Consider the following 21,016-nt stretch of genomic DNA (forward strand, 5'->3'; position numbering starts at 1 on the left):
CTCTATTGGGGAGGAAGGGAGGGTCATTAAATTTATATTCACCGGGTAAGTATATTCAAAAATTTATTTTATAATCAAAATATCATTTTTAAATATTTAACTTAGCCGGTGAATATATAGCTGATTCACACCCAGGATGGTGGGTAGAGACCAGTAATATATGTTTACATTTTATAAGCTAAGAGTTTTTTATTTCATTTTAGAAGTTATCAAAATAACAAAAACAAAATAAATAGGTACCTGGTAAGGAAGTCGACTTGAACAATTACTCTGCCTTTTAAGTACGTCTTCCTTACGGAGCCTCGCGATCCTCTTAGGATGCTGATCGACCCCTAGGAGCTGAAGTATCAAGGGTTGCAACCCATACAACAGGACCTCATCAAACCCCTAATCTAGGCGCTCTCAAGAAATGACTTTGACCACCCGCCAAATCAACCAGGATGCGAAAGGCTTCTTAGCCTTCCGGACAACCCAAAAAACAACATTAAAAACATTTCAAGAGAAAGATTAAAAGGGTATGGAATTAGGGAATTGTAGTGGTTGAGCCCTCACCCACTACTGCACTCGCTTCTACGAATGGTCCCAGTGTGTAGCAGTCCTCGTAAAGAGACTGGACATCCTTTAGATAAAAAGACGCGAACACTGACTTGCTTCTCCAATAGGTTGCGTCCATTATACTTCGCAGAGATCTATTTTGCTTAAAGGCCACGGAAGTTGCGACAGCTCTAACTTCGTGTGTCCTCACCTTAAGCAAAGCTTGGTCTTCCTCACTCAGATGTGAATGAGCTTCTCGTATTAACAGTCTGATAAAGTAGGATAAAGCATTCTTTGACATAGGCAAAGATGGTTTCTTAACTGAACACCATAAAGCTTCAGATTGGCCTCGTAAAGGTTTAGTGCGCTTTAAATAGAACTTAAGAGCTCTCACAGGGCATAAGACTCTTTCTAGTTCATTGCCTACAATCTTCGATAAGCTGGGAATATCGAACGATTTAGGCCAAGGTCGAGAAGGCAGCTCATTTTTGGCTAGAAAACCAAGTTGTAGCGAACATGTGGCTTTTTCTGACGAAAATCCGATGTTCTTGCTGAAGGCATGAATCTCACTGACTCTTTTAGCTGAGGCTAAGCATACCAGGAAAAGTGTCTTTAAAGTGAGATCTTTCAGGGAGGCTGATTGTAGCGGCTCAAACCTGTCTGACATGAGGAATCTTAGTACCACATCTAAATTCCAACCAGGTGTAACCAAACGACGCTCCTTAGTGGTCTCAAAAGACTTAAGGAGGTCCTGTAGATCTTTATTGTTGGAAAGATCTAAGCCTCTATGCCGGAAGACCGATGCCAACATGCTTCTGTAGCCCTTGATAGTGGGAGCTGAAAGGGATCGTCCTTTTCTCAGGTATAAGAGAAAGTCAGCTATCTGAGCTACAGAGGTACTGGTTGAGGATACAGAGACTGACTTGCACCAGTCTCGGAAGACTTCCCACTTCGATTGGTAGACTCTAAGGGTGGATGCTCTCCTTGCTCTAGCAATCGCACTGGCTGCCTCCTTCGAAAAGCCTCTAGCTCTTGAGAGTCTTTCGATAGTCTGAAGGCAGTCAGACGAAGAGCGAGGAGGCTTTGGTGTACCTTCTTGACGTGTGGCTGACGTAGAAGGTCCACCCTTAGAGGAAGACTTCTGGGAACGTCTACTAGCCATCGAAGTACCTCGGTGAACCATTCTCTCGCGGGCCAGAGGGGAGCAACTAGCGTCAACCTTGTCCCTTCGTGAGAGGCGAACTTCTGCAGTACCTTGTTGACAATCTTGAACGGTGGGAATGCGTAGAGATCTAGATGTGACCAATCTAGGAGAAAGGCATCTATATGTATTGCTGCTGGGTCCGGGACTGGTGAGCAATAGATTGGAAGCCTCTTGGTCAGCGAGGTTGCAAAGAGATCTATGGTTGGTTGGCCCCAAGTGGCCCAAAGTCTCTTGCATACATCCTTGTGGAGGGTCCATTCTGTTGGAATTACTTGCCCTTTCCGACTGAGACAATCTGCCATGACATTCAAGTTGCCTTGGATGAACCTCGTTACTAGTGAGATGTCTTGACCTTTTGACCAGATGAGCAGGTCCCTTGCGATCTCGTACAACGTCAGTGAGTGGGTCCCTTCTTGCTTGGAGATGTACGCCAAGGCAGTGGTGTTGTCTGAGTTCACTTCCACCACTTTGCCTCGAAGGAGAGACCTGAAGCTTTTCAAGGCCAGATGTACTGCCAACAGCTCCTTGCAGTTGATATGCATGTTCCTCTGACTCGAGTTCCACAGTCCTGAGCATTCCCGACCGTCTAACGTCGCGCCCCAGCCCACGTCCGATGCGTCCGAGAAGAGAACGTGGTTGGGAGTCTGAACAGCCAGGGGAAGACCCTCTCTTAAGTTGATATTGTCCTTCCACCAAGTCAGACAAGACTTCATCTTTTCGGAAATCGGGATCGAGACCGCCTCTAGCGTCTTGTCCTTTTTCTAGTGAAAAGCTAGATGGTATTGAAGCGGACGGAGGTGTAGTCTTCCTAATGACACAAACTGTTCCAGGGATGATAGCGTCCCTACCAGACTCATCCACAGCCTGACTGAGCAGCGTTCCTTCTTCAGCATGTTCTGGATGAATAACAGGGCTTGACTTATTCTGGGGGCCGACGGAAAAGCCCGAAAAGCTAGACTGTGAATCTCCATCCCTAAATACACAATAGTTTGGGATGGGACCAGTTGCGACTTTTCCACATTGACCAGGAGTCCCAATTCCTTGGTCAGATCTAGAGTCCACTTTAGATCCTTCAGACAGCGACGACTGGAAGAAGCTCTGAGAAGCCAGTCGTCCAAATAAAGGGAGGCTCGGATGTCCGATAAATGGAGGAATTTGGCAACATTCCTCATCAGCCTCGTAAACACGAGAGGAGCTGTGCTTAGGCCAAAGCACAGGGCCCGAAACTGGTAGGCCACCTTTTCGAAAACGAATCTCAGAAAAGGTTGGGAGTCTGGGTGGATGGGGACGTGGAAGTAGGCGTCCCTTAGGTCTAAAGAGACCATCCAGTCTTCCCTTCTGACCGCTGCTAAGACTGACTTTGTGGTCTCCATGGAGAACTTCGTCTTTGTGACAAAGACATTCAGAGCACTGACGTCTAGCACCGGCCTCCACCCTCCTGTCTTCTTTGAAACCAAGAAGAGGCGGTTGTAGAATCCCGGAGATTGAAGGTCCGAGACTTTGACCACCGCTCCCTTCTCTAGCAAAAGAGACACTTCCCGTTTCAAGGCTCGTCTCTTTTCTTCCTCTCTGTACCTGGGAGAGAGATCGATGGGAGACGTTGCTAGAGGGGGTTTTCGTACAAACGGGATCTTGTACCCCTCTCTGAGCAACTTCACAGATTGTGCATCTGCGCCTCTCTTCTCCCAGGCCTGCCAGAAGTTCTTGAGTCTGGCTCCCACTGCTGTCTGAAGTTGTGGGCAGTCAGACTCTGCCCTTAAAGGACTTGGATCCTTTCTTCTTCCCTCGCTTCCCTTCGGCACGAGCACCTCCTCTGCTGGAGGCTCTGCCACGAAAGGGCGGAATAAAGCGAGACGCTGGAGTGTCCATCCTTGGTCTAGCTGACAAGGTAGGCAAAGGGGGAGCTTTGCGAGCTGAGGACGCAACAAGATCGTGAGTGTCCTTCTGCACTAACGAAGCGGCTATTTCCTTAATCAGGACTTCTGGAAATAGGCACTTGGAAAGAGGAGCAAAGAGAAGCTCAGATCTCTGACACGGTGTAACTCCAGCAGAAAGGAATGAGCAGAGAGATTCTCGCTTTTTCAGGACTCCGGACACAAAGGATGCAGCAAGCTCATTAGACCCATCACGGACGGCCTTGTCCATGCAGGACATAATGAGCAAAGAAGTCTCTTTATCTGTCGAAGAGATCTTCCTGCTTAGGGCTCCTAGGCACCAGTCTAAGAAGTTAAAAACTTCAAAAGCCCTAAAGATTCCTTTCAAAAGGTGGTCCAGGTCCGAAGATGACCAACAAATCTTTGAGCGTCTCATGGCAAGGCAGCGGGGAGAGTCTACAAGACTTGAGAAGTCGCCCTGGGCAGAGGCAGGAACTCCCAAGCCGAGAACTTCTCCCGTGGCATACCAGACGCTCGATCTAGAAGAGAGTCTAGCAGGGGGAAAAGCAAATGCTGTCTTCCCTAAACTCTTCTTGGACTGTAACCAGTCTCCTATCACCCGCAAAGCTCTCTTGGACGAGCGTGCGAGGACGAGTCTAGTAAAGGCAGGTGCGGTAGAGGGCATGCCTAAAACAAACTCTGAAGGCGGAGAACGAGGAGCCACAGAAACAAACTGGTCAGGAAACAGCTCTTTGAAAATAGCCAAAACTTTTCTAAAGTCCAAAGAGGGTTGAGTAGACTTAGGCTCGTCCAATTCTGATTGTTGTTCATCCTGATGTGCAGCAACATCATCATCAGAAAGTTCCTCATCCGACAACTGATGAGGAAACGGCAACGGAGTGGGTAACGGCTGGTTCGCTGAGTCCGGTCGCACTGGTGCATGCGTGACTGAGCCGCACGCAACGTCATGGAACTGCTGCACAGTCTGTGAGCTGTCAACAACCATGGTAGCGCGAGGACACACAGCGTCTACCCGAGACTGTCTAGACTGACTGGGTTGCGCAGTGGAAACCACACTGGGTTGCGGAGGTTGACGCACCGCGTCAAAACAAGGCAACTCTGATGGTTGTTGAACATCCAGAACGTCAAAGCCAACCTCCGTGCGTCGCTTAACGTCAACATGCGGCTGGCAGCCCACACTGGAACGCATGGGTGGAGGAACTCTCTCAACTGGTGTGCGTGAGAAGGTTACCTCAGCAGCCACAGGACGCACAACCGATCGCTTGGAGGGTTGTAGGCTAGGTACTGCACTAGCTGGTACGGCAGCAACCTTCTCCGCATGAAAGTCCTGCATCAGAGACGTAAGCTTAGACTGCATGTCTTGCAGTAAAGACCACTTAGGGTCTACGGGAGCAGGTGCGGCGACAGACGGTGTTAGTGTCTGAAGCGGTACCGCTTTGCCTCTCTTAGGAGGTGAGCAGTCATCGGATGACGGCAACGAGTCCGAACTGACCCAGTGGCTACAACCGGGCCGTTGGACTTGTCCTGAAGGGACCGATTTACGTTTTAACGGTCGCGAGACCTTGGTCCAAAGTTTCTTGCGAGAAACACCTTCAGACGACGAGGTATAAATGGGCTCTCTCGTCTTAGGTAGGTAGGGGCGATCTTGGGGAGATACGCCCGATACCACGGAGGGAACGTCTGTTCGCTGATTAAAGCCTCTCGAACCCATGCGTCGTACGACATTGCTTCTCCCCTGGACTTGGGAGCTTGCAAGAGGTCCCGGACTAGGAGGACGACAGGCACGAACAGACGAACCCTCAAGCGCAACACTGTCCACAACACTATCACTTGGCACTTTAGCACTTCCCACTGCACTTTGGCACTTAAGCTCCTTAACATCCGCCATGAGCTGATTGCGGTCACTTGCAAGGGACTCAACTCTCTCACCCAGAGCCTGGATGGCACGCATCATGTCAGCCATCGATGGTTCCTGAGTGCTAGGAGGGGGGTTAGGAGCAAACACTACAGGGGAAGGAATAGGTTGTGGGGCATGAGGAGAGGATACATCAATAGATCGAGAAGAACTTCTCCTAACTCTATCTCTCTCTAGCCTACGTGTGTACTTTTTGAAATTCGATAAAATCGAATTCCGAAAGGCCAACGCACTCCTCACACCGATCTTCCAATTGACAGGTTTTACCCCGACAATTGGAACAAACAGTGTGAGGGTCGATAGAAGCCTTCGGAAGACACCTAGAACAGTCCCTAGCATTGCATTTCCTAAATTTGGGAACTTGTGAAGGGTTAGCCATTTTGAATTGGTCAAGGGAAAATTCCAAAAAACGATCTAAGTCATCAACAAAGAATCCGATACAAAAAAGAGTTCAAGGATTTATTTGAAGAAAAACCCTGCACAGCGAAAGCTCAAAACTAGAATATAGTACTTCACCAATTAGATGTGAAAAATGTTATTTTCCTTAGTAAAATAAATTTTTGAATATACTTACCCGATGATCATATAGCTGCATCCCTGCTGCCCGACAGAAAAAACCTACGGGCGGAATACGCCAGCGATCGCTATACAGGTGGGGGTGTACATCAACAGCGCCATCTGTCAAGTAGGTACTCAAGTACTCGATGTCAACAAAGAACCAATTTTCTCCTCTGTCCCACTGGTTCTCTATTGGGGAGGAAGGGTGGGTCCTTTAATTTATGATCATCGGGTAAGTATATTCAAAAATTTATTTTACTAAGGAAAATAACATTTTTCAATATCAAACTTACCCGATGATCATATAGCTGATTCACACCCAGGGGGGTGGGTAGAGACCAGCATTACAAGTTGACATTATGAGCTAAGTATTCCGTATTTCATTTTAGCAGTTATTCAAAATAACAAGCATAAAATAAATAAGTACCTGGTAAGGAAGACGACTTGAACAATTACTCTGCCTTTTTAAGTACGTCTTCCTTACTGAGCCTCGCGATCCTCATAGGATGCTGAGCGACTCCTAGGAGCTGAAGTATGAAGGGTTGCAACCCATACTAAAGGTCCTCATCAAAACCTCTAATCTAGGCGCTTCTCAAGAAATGATTTTGACCACCCGCCAAATCAAGTAGGATGCGAAAGGCTTCTTAGCCTTCCGGACAACCCAAAAATATTTCAAGAGAAAGATTAAAAAGGTTCTGGAATTAGGGAATTGTAGTGGTGGAGCCCCCACCACTACTGCACTCGTTGCTACGAATGGTCCCAGAGTGTAGCAGTTCTCGTAAAGAGACTGGACATTCTTAAGATAAAAGACGCGAACACTGATTTGCTTTTCCAATAGGTTGCGTCGAATATATTTTGCAGAGATCTATTTTGTTTAAAGGCCACGGAAGTTGTGACAGCTCTAACTTCGTGTGTCCTTACCTTCAGCCAAGCTTGGTCTTCCTCATTCAGAAGGGAATGAGCTTCTCGTATTAACAGTCTGATAAAAATAGGATAAAGAATTCTCTGACATAGGCAAAGATGGATTCTTAACTGAACACCATAAAGCTTCAGACGGGCCTCGTAAAGGTTTTAAAATAGAACTTAAGAGCTCTTACAGGACATGATACTCTTTCTAGTTCATTTCCAACCATACGATAAGTTTGGAATATCGAACGATATGGGTCAAGGCCGAGAAGGCAGCTCGTGTTTGGCTAGAAAACCAAGATGTAGAACATGTAGCCGTTTCGGATGAGAATCCGATGTTCTTGCTGAAGGCATGAATCTCACTGACTCTTTTAGCTGTGGTTAAGCATATCAGGAAAAGAGTCTTAAAGGTGAGATCTTTCAGGGAGGCTGATTGAAGTGGTTCGAACCTGTCTGACATAAGGAATCTTAGAACCACGTCTAAATTCCAACCAGGTGTAACCAAACGACGCTCCTTCGTGGTCTCAAAAGACTTAAGGAGGTCCTGTAGATCTTTATTGTTGGAAAGATCTAAGCCTCTGTGACGGAAGACTGATGCCAATATGCTTCTGTAACCCTTGATAGTGGGAGCTGAAAGAGATCGCTCTTTCCTCAGATATAAGAGGAAGTCAGCTATTTGAGTTACAGAGGTACTGGTCGAGGATACGGATACTGACTTGCACCAGTTTCGGAAGATATCCCACTTCGATTGGTAGACTCTAAGGGTGGATGTTCTCCTTGCTCTAGCAATCGCTCTGGTTGCCTCCTTCGAAAAACCTCTAGTTCTCGAGAGTCTTTCGATACTCTGAAGGCAGTGAGACGAAGAGCGTGGAGGCCTTGGAGTACCTTCTTTACGCGTGGCAGACGTAGCAGGTCCACCCTTAGGGGAAGAGTTCTGGGAACGTCTACTAGCCATCGAAGTACCTCGGTAAGTTATTCTCTCGCGGGCCAGAGGGAAGCAACTAGCGTCAACTTTGTCCCTTCGTGAGAGGCGAACTTCTGCAGTACCTTGTTGACAATCTAGAACGGAGGGAATGCATATAGATCTAGATGAGACCAATCTAGTAGAAAGGCATCTAAAAGAACTACTGCTGGGTCCGGGATAGGTGAGCAAAGTATTGAGAGCCTCTTGGACATCGAGGTTGCGAAGAGATCTATGGTTGGCTGGCCCCAGGTGACCCAAAGTCTCTTGCATACATCCTTGTGGAGGGTCCAATATGTTGGAATTATTGTCCCTTCCTACTGAGACAATCTGCAAATACATTCAAGTTGCCTTGGATGAAACTCGTTACTAGAGAAAAGTCTAGACCTGTTGAACAGGAGAGGAGGTCACTTGCGAACTCGTACCATGTCAGAGAGTAGGTCCCTCCTTGCTAGGAGATGTACATCAAAGCAGGGAGTTGACCGTGTTCACCTCCACTACTTTGCCTTGAAGGAGAGACCTGAAGCTTTTCCAGGTCAGACGTACTGCCAGAAGCTTCTTGCAGTTGAAATGCATTGTCCTTTGACTCGAGTTCCATAATCCCGAGCATTCCCTACCGCCTAAGGTCGCACCCCAGCCTACGTCCGATGCGTCTGAGAAGAGAACGTGGTTGGGAGTCTGAACAGTCAGGGGAAGACCCTTCCAAAGGTAGATAAAGTCCTTTCATCAAGTCAGACCAGACTTATCTTCCGGAAACCGGGATCGAGACCGCTTCTAGCGTCTTGTCCTTTTCCAGTGAAGAGCTAGATGATACTGAAGAGGACGGAGGTGTAGTCTTCCAAGTGACACCAATTGAACCACGGATGACAGTGTCCTAACCAGACTCATCCACAGCCTGACAGGGCCGTGTTCCTTCTTCAGCATCTTCTGGATGGATAGCAGGGCTGGGGGTTGATCGTCTTGTTCAGCCATGTCCTCATCAGAGGGTTCCTCATCCGAAACTGATGAGGAAACGGCAACGGAGTGGGCAACGTCTGACTCGCTGAATCCGGTCGCACTGGTGGATGCGTGACGGAGCCGGACACAAGATCATGGTACTGCTGCACAGTCTGTGAACTGTCAACCATGGGGACGCGAGGAAGTACAGCGACAACCCGAAACTGTCTAGACTGTCTGGGTTGTGCAGACAACCCCTTATCGGGTTGCTGAGGTTGCCGCACTGCGTCACAACAAGTCACCTCTGCTGGTTGTTGAACATCTTCCTAGTGACACACTGAACGTCCATAACCACCTCCGAGAGTCGCTTAACGTCAACGTGCGACTGGCAACCCACACTGGGTCGCACCGGTGGAGGAACCATCTCAACTGGCGGACGTGAGTAGGATACCTCAGCGTCAACAGGGCGTACAACCAACCGGTAGGAAGGTTGTTGGCTAGAAGGTTCTTCTCCGTAAAAAAAAATCCTCTATCAAGGACTAAGCTTGGACTGCATGTCTTGCAACAAAGCCCAAGGTCTATGGGAGCAGGTGTGGCAACAGACGGGGTTAGCGACTGAAGCGGAACCATTTACCATCCCTGGAAGCATGTATGCTTTAATTAAAGTCCATAGGAGGCTAAGCAGCTTAAGGCTCCTCTCCAAATGACAGAGTCCTCAAGGGAAAATCAGAAGGAGGGAGAACAGCACTTTCTCATCTACAGGAACCATGTCCGAGAAAAGCTAGGTTATCTCAGTGAGGGTTTCACTGGTGCATAAGCAGCAGACCAGAAGGCAACGTTATGTAACTGCTTGACAGCCTGTGAACTGTCAAAAACTGAACTGTCAACCACAACAGGTGCGTGAGGACATACAGCACTGGTGCATAGTAGCAGACCAGAAGGCAACGTCATGTAACTGCTTGACAGTCTGTGAGTTGGCAACAACCAAAGCTGTGTGGGGAAGCCTCAACTCCTGACTGACTAGTCTGCTGCGGGCGAGTGGCGGTAACCACAGTGTGTTGCGGAGGCTGACACACCGTGTCAAAACACGGCAGCTTGTGGTAGCTCACGCACGGCAACGGAGTGCTCCGTGTGTCTGTGGGAGTCAGCATACGTCTGGCAGGGTCGACTGCGCATGGTGGAGGAGCTCTCCCAACAAGAGTGTGGGAGCAGGCAGCCATGCTGGGCGCACAACCGTGGCAGGCTGTAGGCCAACGGGTGCATCATCAACCTTCTCCGCAGTCGGAGTGTGGGAGCTGGCAACAACAAAAGCGGAGTGCTGGTGCGTGGGAGGGACTGCCGTGGGTTGCGGAGCATGCCGCATTGCGTCAAAACACGGCAGCTTGACAGCACCTTCCCACTGCTGATGCGGTAGCTCACGCATGTCAACGGAGGGTGCAGCATGAACTTGCGTCTGGCAGGGTCGACTGCGCATCGGTGGTGGAGCTCTCACAGGTGGAGTGTGGGAGCAGGCAGCCGCAGTATCTGCTGAGCGCACAACCGTGGCAGGTTGTAGGTTAACAGGTGCAGTGTCAACCTACTCAGCACGATACTCCTGCATGAAGGAAGCAAGCTGAGACTGCATAGTCTGCAGCATGGACCACTAGGGTCTACAAAAGACGGCAACAAACGGAGCTACTGTCCGTTGTGACTGAGGGTCTAAAACAGCTGGTGCGGCAACAGACGGAGTTACTGCCTGTTGCGGTACCACCTTGCCTCTCTTGGGAGGTGTGCAGTCGTCGGATGACTGCAGCGAGTCCGAACTGACCCAGTGGCTACACCTAGGCCGTTGGACTTGCGCGGAAGGGACCGACTTGCACTTAAAAAGCTGCAAGATTTGGTCCATGGTTTCTAAGAGAAACCTCTTCCGCAGACGAGGAATAAATGGGCTCTCTCGTCTTTGTGTGGGTGGGGCGATCACGTCGGCAACGTGTGTAGATACACCCGAAACCACGGAGGGAAACGTCTGTTCGTCGATCAAGGCCTGTGGAACCCATAAGTCCTTCGACATTACTTCTCCCCTGGGCTTGGGAGCTTGTAAGAGGTATCGGACTAGGTGAACAACTGGTACGAACAGACGAACCCTCGAACGCAACACTGTAACACTTTGCGCATATCACTTTATCACTTTTGATTTTCTGTTTGCACTTATTTCACTGAAATCGAAACTTTAAGTGATTGTACCTGAAACACGCAATCCTATCCTTCATTAAAAGGTAGTAATTGCGAAAACAGTTTTACAATGCAACAGAAAAACATAATGAAAGATAAAGAATTCAGTGGCTGGAAAAGAGACTAAACACTAGATCAAATAAACTACGTTTAAAAGCTCTCACCGCATAAAGCCTGGGAACAAGAATAAAACTCTAGAAACGTTTTACCTTCTTCCCCTACAGCGACTAGGGAGAAGAGAAAAAAAAAAAAAAAAACGAGAACAACGTTACCCGCTTGAACGAAACGTTTATTCTCCTCTCTCTCCCTCCGTCTCTATCTCTCTCTCTCTTCTCTCTTGACTTAGAACCTGAGAGAAGAGCCCAATTATATATCGTTAAAACATATTATTTGCTAAAGGAAAAAACTGAAAGGTTTCCCAAATAAAAAGTTCCTTTATTAGAATTTAAACCATTTAAGCTAAGAAAGAATGAACGAAACGCTAGAATCGGTTTACTCTTACTGCAACGTGAAACCGTGAAATACTCTCTCTCTATCGTAACGATAGAGCGCATGTTGAACGTTCTGAACGTCAACAACTGCGGAGACTAAACTAAACGTTAGTTCATCTTTGAAAACAGTTCGAGACTATCAAAGAAAATCTTTCAAAAACATTAAAATTAAAAAAGTATAAATTCTTAAAAGGTAAATACGATATGACGGGCTCAATGTTAATTAACTTCGGTTCCAAGTAAGGACCGCCTACTATTAGGAAAGGTCGCATATAAACAAACATAAAAATTAATTTTTATAAGTTTATAATAAATGGAAAGTTAATCGAAGAGGCCTATAAAGGCGGAGAGATATAAAATAAATAGATCTATAACTTGTTAAGCAAAATTACCAAAAACCTAAACACACTTCCGTCTAAGGGAAGGGTCGGCCATTTAAAAGTGAAAGAGAGTCCATACTCTCTTCGTCACCATAATTAAATCTATCCAAAACGAGTTCAAGTTTTGAAATGAAGATAAAACCCCTGCATAGCGAAAGCTCAAAACTGGAATAGTGTACTTCACCAAATCGTTGTGAAAACAAATCCAGTTAGGGACGGCGTATTTAGTAGGTCTTGCCTGTGGCACGACAGAGGGAAAATTGGTTCTTTGTTGACATCGAGTACTTGAGTACCTACTTGACAGATGGCGCTGTTGATGTACACCCCCACCTGTATAGCGATCGCTGGCGTATTCCGCCCGTAGGTTTTTTCTGTCGGGCAGCAGGGATGCAGCTATATGATCATCGGGTAAGTTTGATATTGAAAAACTCCAGTTTAGCAACAGCGAGTAAAGTACGTCTTGTCGACACGTCGACAGAGAGAAAATTGAGTCTTTGTTTACATAAGAGCTGGGTATCTGGTCGACAGATGGCGCTGTTGGGCACACCCGCAACCTGTGTAGCGATCACTGGCGAGTTTTTCCGTAGAGTTGTCTGTCGAGCAACAGAGTTGCAGCTATATATTCACCGGCTAAGTTAATATTTAAAAATAATGATAAAAACAGCAAAATAAAAAAATACAAATCCTTCATAGAAGCTATGTTGTATCCATGAAACATTGTAAGTGGGAATCATTGCAACCTGAGGACTTACTGCTCCTCTTTTACCTACATATTTCTTTATAATTATTTCTCTGATATTCCCTATATACAGTATTGCATATATGACATACAGTGATGCCAAAGCACAAAAAAAAATTTGTATTCTTTTAAACTACAGTAGCAATTACTGTACCTGTCTTTCATCCTTCTCCTCACTTCTAATTAGGCCCTTCCACTTTCTCAACCCTTTCCTGCTCTTTGCATCAGCTCTAAGAAGGTAAAACCCTTTCTAACATTGTTCTAGTTCAGCTACTACAATATTAATAAACTTTTTCCTTTATAGTTATCTCTTCGAAAAATTAATCATTACTGTACCTGTGCTGCATATACAAAAGATAATAAATATTTCTGCATCTCAATACATGAAAAAAATTCCACACATCTCTGATTAGCCATTCTCCTTGATAATATAAATCACCCTCAATATCTGTAATGTAACTCATCCCTTTACAGTGTCCACACTGCCGATAATTCCGCAAGTGCAGGCCGGACCCAGCTGATACTTCAATGAGGTTATTCATAGAGTTGAAAATTCTGTCTGGGAAGGTCTCATAGGAATATAAAAATTTCAAATTCTAGCCTCAATCCCTCCTGCAAGCACCTGCCGAAATGCTGCCTGTGTGGCATAGCCTTGAACAGGAAATAATTACTATCGGATCGCTTCTGCCATTTACTCTGTCTTTCTCAACTACTAACAGGTCAAGGTCTTCTCACCAGCATCTAGAGACCTTAGCTCTCTGTCAGTATAAATAAAAAAATAAACGGAATGACTTAAACTGATATTCTTTGGAGTATGAGAGATTAAACTTTTACCGTCTTGTGATTCTGCCACAGTCTGAAACCTCTTGAGAGTTTCCTGAACGTGCTGCTTTGCTTCAATGCGTCTGCCATATTTCTTGAGCTTTTGCTTCTTAAGGCGAAGTAACTTTTTCGCTTCCTCCAGCTTCAGTTCCAACTGCTATAAAAAAAGAAAATATATCAGAACTTTAAAAAAATACCAATATTTTGCAGATACACAAGTGTTTTTTTGGGCTCAAGACATGTCGTCCTGATGGAAGTTCCTATAGGGTAGCTTCCTAGGGTATATTACAACTACGGCGATATTCCCAGAGAATTTACCTTAAGGTACCAGAATTCTAACTCCTGGAGCGAGTATCCCTCGTGAAAGGGATATCGCGACATATCAGAGGACGTATTCTAGACACGTCACATGGCAATCTACGACCTGAACAGAGATTCGTCTCGTAGGAGGGAGATTGACGAGATACGAATTCGGGAAAGAAAAAGGGGAGCCGCTCCCAAGGCTTCCCTATCCCCCGATTCGTATGCGTGCCTGGCGCCAATCCTGGCGCCATCTGTATTCCTTTTTGCGTAGTTTAACAACTCGGTGTTTTTTCCTGTTTTTCTCGCAAATCTTGGATTTATTCAGCTTTTCATGGCTTCTTCGTCTTCGTTGACCTCGGATAAGTTGAGTATAGTGTCTGTTATGTATAAATGTAAGCTCTTGGTAAAATTTTGAGTGATTAATAGGATTAATCTTTGATACAAGAGCCGTAGCCTACCAGAGGTGTCCTGGACACTGTCACTCGCTAGGTATAAATTAGTTAGTCAGAGTGACTTTCCTGGTTGTTTTGCTTAATAAATTTGGATCAAGTAAAGATAAGCACCCCCATAACCGACTAGTAAAGAAAAGCACTCCCGAATTTGAGCAAGTAAAGATGAGCACTCCCTAATGGGATCAAGTATAGTTAAGCACTTCAGCTAGGAACGAGCAGCCATATTATTATGGTCTCAGCTTTAAAACACACATTTTGACGTTTTATTAGTGAATAAAACATGATATTTATCTCTTTAAAATATAAAATAAAAAATCATTGAAATTTTGATGTCGAGTCCGGAAATCATAAACGCAAAAAATTAATTAAAATAATTTTGTCTTGCATTAGTTACAAAACCTATGAAACTTGTTCTTGTTTCGTTCGCTCCACATGAATTTATGCAAATAAGAGTTCAAAAAGTTTCTGATGCTTCATCCAGTTAATCGCAGGAGTTGGGTCCTCAACCAACAGTGGCTTAATAATTTGTTCATACAAAGAATGGCCCATGTTAGGACTGGTTTCCTTAAGATTTTCTGAGGTATATCATACTAAAAAGTAAAATGTTACCTCCTAAGACAATAAGCAATGGTTTAAAAATCCATAAGAGGAACCAACCCATCAGAACAGCTAAAGTTATATCCCCAAATAAGAGGAGCAAACAACGCGTTTAAGGAACTCGTTAATAGAGTAAATATTTAACTATTCAAAAGAAAAAACAACCTGTCAGAACAAATAATTATCCCAAATAGAAAAAACGACAGCTCATTAAAGTAACTAATAGAAATGTTAAACTATGCGAATTTAAGCAAGTAAAGAAAAGCACTCCCAAATTTGAGCAAGTAAAGATAAGCACTCCCTGTTCCTGCGGGGGTGCTTATCTTTACTTGATCCATAAATTTTAGCTATTTAGCTTTACATAGGATTTCCTTTCGTGCTTAGTATTATTTGGCGAAGTATTCGCCATTCTGGCCTACGCTAGGCCATGTAGCCTAGTCGTTTGGTCCTAGTACTTAATGCATGATTTTGGTTTTTCCGAGTGTAATTAAAATTTTATTGAAGCTTTAGGCTATATTTTATACATTTTAGACTGTGTGGAATATTTCCAAGATTGTATACGTGAGAGTTTCGGTGAATCAGGTAATCGATTCTCTTGGTGCCTAGGCTAATTGCTTATGGAGCCTTAGTATACTTTATTATACTCCCCGGTTGCTTTCTTTTCTTCGGAGAAGGTATGCAATCCCTTTCCCTCTGTTTAAGCCTTGGGCTTATCCCTAAGTGGTTTTTTCCGAATTTATTTTCGATAAAACTATACTAGGGTGTTACTGTACCTTCCTGTTCCAGCAGAGTCTGGTTCAAAGAGGGACAGAACAACAGAGTTTTTAGTCTGAGTCCGTGTTGTCTGGCTTGGGGCAGAGTCTCCCTCGCTGACCTAACACTTACAAAAGGGAGCTTAGCTCCCTTAGGTCACTATCGAAGGTTTCTGTAGTTATGATTCCTTCTTGTGTGATCGACCAGACTAAGTCCTGTTGCTGTTCTCGGGGAGGATAAAATCTTCCCTTGGGAGTAGCAACGCCTTCCTTGCTTTGGTGCTCTGGAAGCTGGCAGGTATTATACTACTGTGCTGGCCCTTTCCCTTAGATCTCCCATAGGCTAAGACAAAGTTCTTGGCTGCGGGTGATCTGTCACTAAAGCAAGGTTGGCAGGACCCTCTTGTCCCTTCCCCCTCTATCTCCGTAATGGCCTAGCCATTACTGTACTGTACCTTGCCGGCCGGCAGAGCTGGCCGGCAGGGGTATTACTGTACTGTATGTCATTCTACTTCTGGACCTAGTATAGGTTGGGATGTGGAATTGACTAAGCCCATTGCCGGCCGGCAGAGATGCTGGACGGCAAGGGTCTTATGTTTTCGAGTGCTGCCCGGACCTCTCTTGGTCCCTCATCCATGCCTGCCGGCAGAGCCGGACGGCATTGATCAAGGAAGCCTGAATTAAGTTTCTCCCCTTCCTTATATGCACTCTTTCGGTTGCCGGGCTTGGGGGGTTGTGTACACTCTTATCCCGGCATCCATTCTATTTTCTTCTAGTGCTGTACCTGTCCCGGCTGCCGGCCTATGAGGCCGGCAGCCGGGCAGGTGTAGTCTTCTGGTTCTTTTGCTGCCGGCTGGCATCGGTCTTGTACCTTTGCCGGCCGGCTTATGTCAGTCCTTGTCTGCCGGTCACCAAGAGTGTGGCCGGCAGCTGGGTACTACCTTGTGTAGTTGCTGGCCGGCAATCATTGCCGGCCAACACTGGCTGTTGCTGGCCGGCAGCTGCTGCCGCCAGCACAGGCATTTGAACCAGAGGGCTGCCGCCCTATAGCTGTTAAGTAGTATACTTTAAAGCTAATTGTGGTGTGTGCCGGCCGGCAAAGGCAGGCCGGCACACATCCTCCTATACTGTACTAGTATTCTTCTGTATAGCATATACAGTAAGAAGAAAACTATAGTAAAAGTTTAGGTACAGCACTGTATCTTCTAACACTATTGTGTTTTCTTGCACGGCCCTTTGCTGTTGCCTTCAGACAAGAAGCAGAGTTCTTCCCTGTCTATTATCCCGGATTTTAAAATCATTGCCTAGGTGTGAGCTCCACCTGTTTCCTCTGGAAACTTTGCACTGGTTACTCTAGTAGAGATAAACCATTTTGATTTTATTATCTGGAAGGCTGCAGCAATGGGTTGTGAGGGAAACACAAGTGTGTGTCTTTAATTTCTGAATTGTTATGCTATACTATGCATATCCAGTGATACATAGTTCACTTGATACTCATGGAAATTTCTTCTCTTTACAGAAGGACACTCCGAAGTGGGGAAGTGCTTTCTGCAATGTCAGCAGCAAGAACCTCTGCGGACATGAGTTTTGTAGGAGACACGCAGCATACGCTGTCTCCAAGGATGATCTCCAGTATTGGGACCCTCAGGTATGTACTGTGTGCACTAACCTGATTAATGAGACATTTAAATAGCTAGGAAGAAGCTTCGTACCTGGGTAAGGGGCTTCCAAAAGTACACTTCTGGCCCTTATCTTCCAAGTGAGAAGATGAGGGCGTATCTTTTCCCTAAGGCATCAGCTGATGCAGTGATCCCCCAGCCTCAAGAGGAGATCCCCTAAGTTCAGATCCAGGTGGATGCTGAAGTCGCGGTCGCGATGCAAGACATCCAGCTAAATGACAGGATATCTGATGTGGACGGGTGTCAGGAGGAAGACCTCCTTGCAGAAGCCCAGGATGAAGTTCAAGTCCCTCTACATCGGCCGGTCTCCCAGTAGAGCTGGGACAGGCCCTCTCTTCTATTGTTGGAATGATCCAACAAATGCAGAAGGAGAATCAGGAGAAGGCGGCTGCAATGGAACTGCGAATGCAGTGCCTTGCAGAATCACATGGGCCCCAGAAAAGCTCAATGTGAAAGACCTTCCTTTGTGCTCGGATGCTAACCCATGGAGGTATGCTGAGCACATGTCGATGACGACTGGAAAGATCGTCATCTCGGATATGCTGGGCTCAGTTCCCCTGGAGGGTGGAATTCTGGCCCAGCAAGGCACCATATCCGGACTGTTATGTCCGGCTGAGGAAGGAACCAGCTTCAAAGGAGGAGGCAGAGCCGAAGGAGGTCATAGTGATGACCATGCTAAGGCTCAAGCTCTACTTTCATCTTCGATGAAAGAGAGGGGCTTCTCTAACTCAAAGGTAGCTGCATTGAATAGGAAGCTCCCTTCCTTTGTGTCCTCGCCTACTAGAGCCTTCCCCCTTTTACAGAAAGGGTTTCTGGCTGTACTAAAAGCAATCGAGGCCGGCAAGTCTTGCCCCTCCCTAGAGGAGTGTAAACCCTTGTCGCTGGCCCTGCCTATGGACCACAAAGATTGGAAGGACGTCCATCTTACGTTCTAAGTGGGAAAGTTGGAGGCTGATATTGCCGGACGTCAGTTCGGCAAGGACCTCCCTAAGCTGTCTGACTTTCTTTTGCGAAGTGAGTTCGATACAAAAGAAAGACTGACTGCCTCAATGTCTCTTCAGACTACTCTCGAGACGATGGCAAGTGACCCCAAGGTCCATGAAATGTTCATGGTAGTGGCCAAGCCTCATCTGGCCACAGTGACGAAGGACCTTTATGGCTTCGTCAAGGCAAGGAGAGCTTGTAGGGAGTTTGTGTTTACCTCGGCTACAGTGAGGCACGAGCTAAAGAAACTAATCTCCTCCAACATTTGGGGAAAAGACCTTTTTCCCTACCGACTTGGTCAAAGAAGTTTTTGATAAAGCCACCTTGGAGAATAGAAACCTTCTCCAGAAGTGGGACCTGGCTATCAAAAGAAAGTCTTCCCCGGATGAGGGTCCTCAACCAAAGAGGAAGACTATGAGGACTAGGCTACCGTCTCGGCCAGCCAAGCCTCTTAGACAGCAACAGCAACTGCAATTGCCATTGCCCCCAGTGCCCCAGATCGTGGCACAAACCCCGACCACCTTTCAGTGGGTACCCCAGGCCGTGTCGACACAGTCCACGGCTTTCACCCCAGCGTTCGAAGGGCAGTCTACTTCCTTCCGAGCAAAGCCTAGAGGAGCAGCCAGAGGCTCGTCTAGACGCCCCTCAAGGGGAAGGGGATTCAGGGGTGGTCGTGGTCAGGAAGGCAAGACCTCAGGACGGCAGTCCAAGTGAGGTGATACCGGTAGGAGGGAGACTTCTGAAATTTCGGGATCGGTGGACCTTCGATCCCTGGGCCCACAGCCTACTCAAGAATGGATTGGGCGGGAGCTGGTACAGCACTCCACCCCCGTACCTTCGGTTTTTCCAACACTCCACCCCCGTTATGGAGGAGTACGTTCAAGAACGGTTGGAGAAAAAGGGTGAAGCCCATCAATTTCTAAGGGAGGCTGTTTTGTGTTCCCAAGAAAGACTCGGAAAAGCTCAGAGTCATTCTGGACTTGTCGCCACTTAACAAGTTCATAGTGAATTGCAAATTCAAAATGCTAACACTGCAACACATAAGGACCTTACTGCCCAAGAGGGCATATTCCGTCTCTATAGACTTGTCAGATGCCTACTGGCACATTCCAATTAGCCATCGACTCTCCCCCTACCTAGGGTTCAGGCTACAGCGAAGACTATACGCCTTCGGAGCCATGCCATTCGGGCTAAACATAGCCCCAAGGATTTTTACGAAGCTTGCGAGCGTAGCTCTCAAACAATTTCGCCTAAAGGGAATTCAGGTAGTAGCCTACCTGGACGACTGGTTGGTGTGGGCAGCATCCGAGACAGAATGCTTGCAAGCTTCCAGTCAGTGAACCAGTTCCTAGAGTACCTAGGCTTCAAGATCAACAGAAAAAGTCTCGACTTTCTCCATCTCAAAAGTTCCAGTGGCTAAGATCCACTGGGACCTTTTGTCACACCGTTTCTCCACCCCAGCGAAGAAAAGGAAGGAGATAGCGGGTTCTGTCAAGAGACTTCAAGATTCCGAAAGGATATCAAGACACGAGCAGGAGAGAGTACTGCGCTCTCTCCAGTTTGCTTCGGTGACAGACCCAGTGCTAAGAGCACAGCTAAAGGATGCAATCGGAGTTTGGAGAAGTTATGCATCAAACGCGTGAAGAGATCTGAGAAGACCAGCCGCTTCGGCTAAGTACTCTTCTCAGGCCTTGGTCCCAAGCCAGACATCTAAAGAAGTCAGGTTCTTCTTCAGCCACCTCCCCCGTCGGTGACGATTCACTCAGACGCCTCAAAGGAGGGATGGGGAGGTCACTCTCATCGGAAAAAAGTCCAGGGGACTTGGTCCAGGCTATTCAAGACCTTTCTCATAAAACTTTCTAGAAGCTAGGGCAGTGCTCCTTACCTTAAAGAAAGTCTCCCCGCGTCATTCGTTCCACATAAAGTGGTAATAGACAGCGAGGTAGTTGTAAGATACTTGAATTGACAAGGATCGAGGTCACCACCTCTCAACCAGGTGATGTTGGCCGTCTTCCGATTGGCGGAAAAGAAGAAGTGGTACCTGTCGGCAGTTCACCTTCAAGGAGTCCGCAATGTGACAGCGGACGCTCTATCCAGGTTCACACCGATAGAGTCGGAATGGTCCTTAGACGCAGGATCATTCTCCTTCATTCTGAATCAGTCCCAGAACTGCAGATAGACCTCTTTGCGACGAAAGACAACAAGAAGTTGCCCCTGTACGTGCCCCGTACGAGGACCCCTTAGCGGAAGCAGTGGACGCGATGTCCCTCGACTGGAACAGATGGTCCAAGATTTATCTGTTCCCTCCTCACAACCTTCTGTTGAGGGTCCTCAACAAACTGAGATCCTTCAAAGGGTAGCGGCAATAGTGGCCCACAAGTGGCCGAACAGCGTGTGGTTCCTCCTGGCATTGGAACTGTAGCTGAAGTTTGTACCACTACCAGATCCAGTTCTGACCCAGCGAGTCCAGAAGTCAACTGTCTGCGCTTCATTACAGAAAACCCGGACCCTGCAGTTCATGATTTTCTCTCCCTAGCGGTGAGAAAGCGTTTCGGGATTTCGAAAGCCAGTATAGACTTCATTGAGGAATATAAATGCAAATCTACTAGAAGGCAATATGAGTCATCTTGGAGAAAATGGGTGGCCTTTTGTCAAGGCGAAGATTCCGCAGGAGATCTTGACAGACTTCTGCTTATC

The 21,016-nt window shown here is 46.7% G+C and overlaps 1 protein-coding gene across 1 annotated transcript in view; it reads right to left on the bottom strand.

The window, feature by feature from the left end:
* Window positions 1–21,016, bottom strand: part of LOC137628897 (uncharacterized) — an 84,870-nt gene that overhangs the window by 53,923 nt on the left and 9,931 nt on the right. Inside the window, exon 2 of the mRNA XM_068360159.1 lies at window positions 13,565–13,709. Coding sequence (XP_068216260.1) covers window positions 13,565–13,709 — 145 coding nt within the window. The remainder of the gene's footprint in view (window positions 1–13,564; window positions 13,710–21,016) is intronic.

Source organism: Palaemon carinicauda, chromosome 36, assembly GCF_036898095.1.
Source record: "Palaemon carinicauda isolate YSFRI2023 chromosome 36, ASM3689809v2, whole genome shotgun sequence".
NCBI lineage: Eukaryota > Metazoa > Arthropoda > Malacostraca > Decapoda > Palaemonidae > Palaemon > Palaemon carinicauda.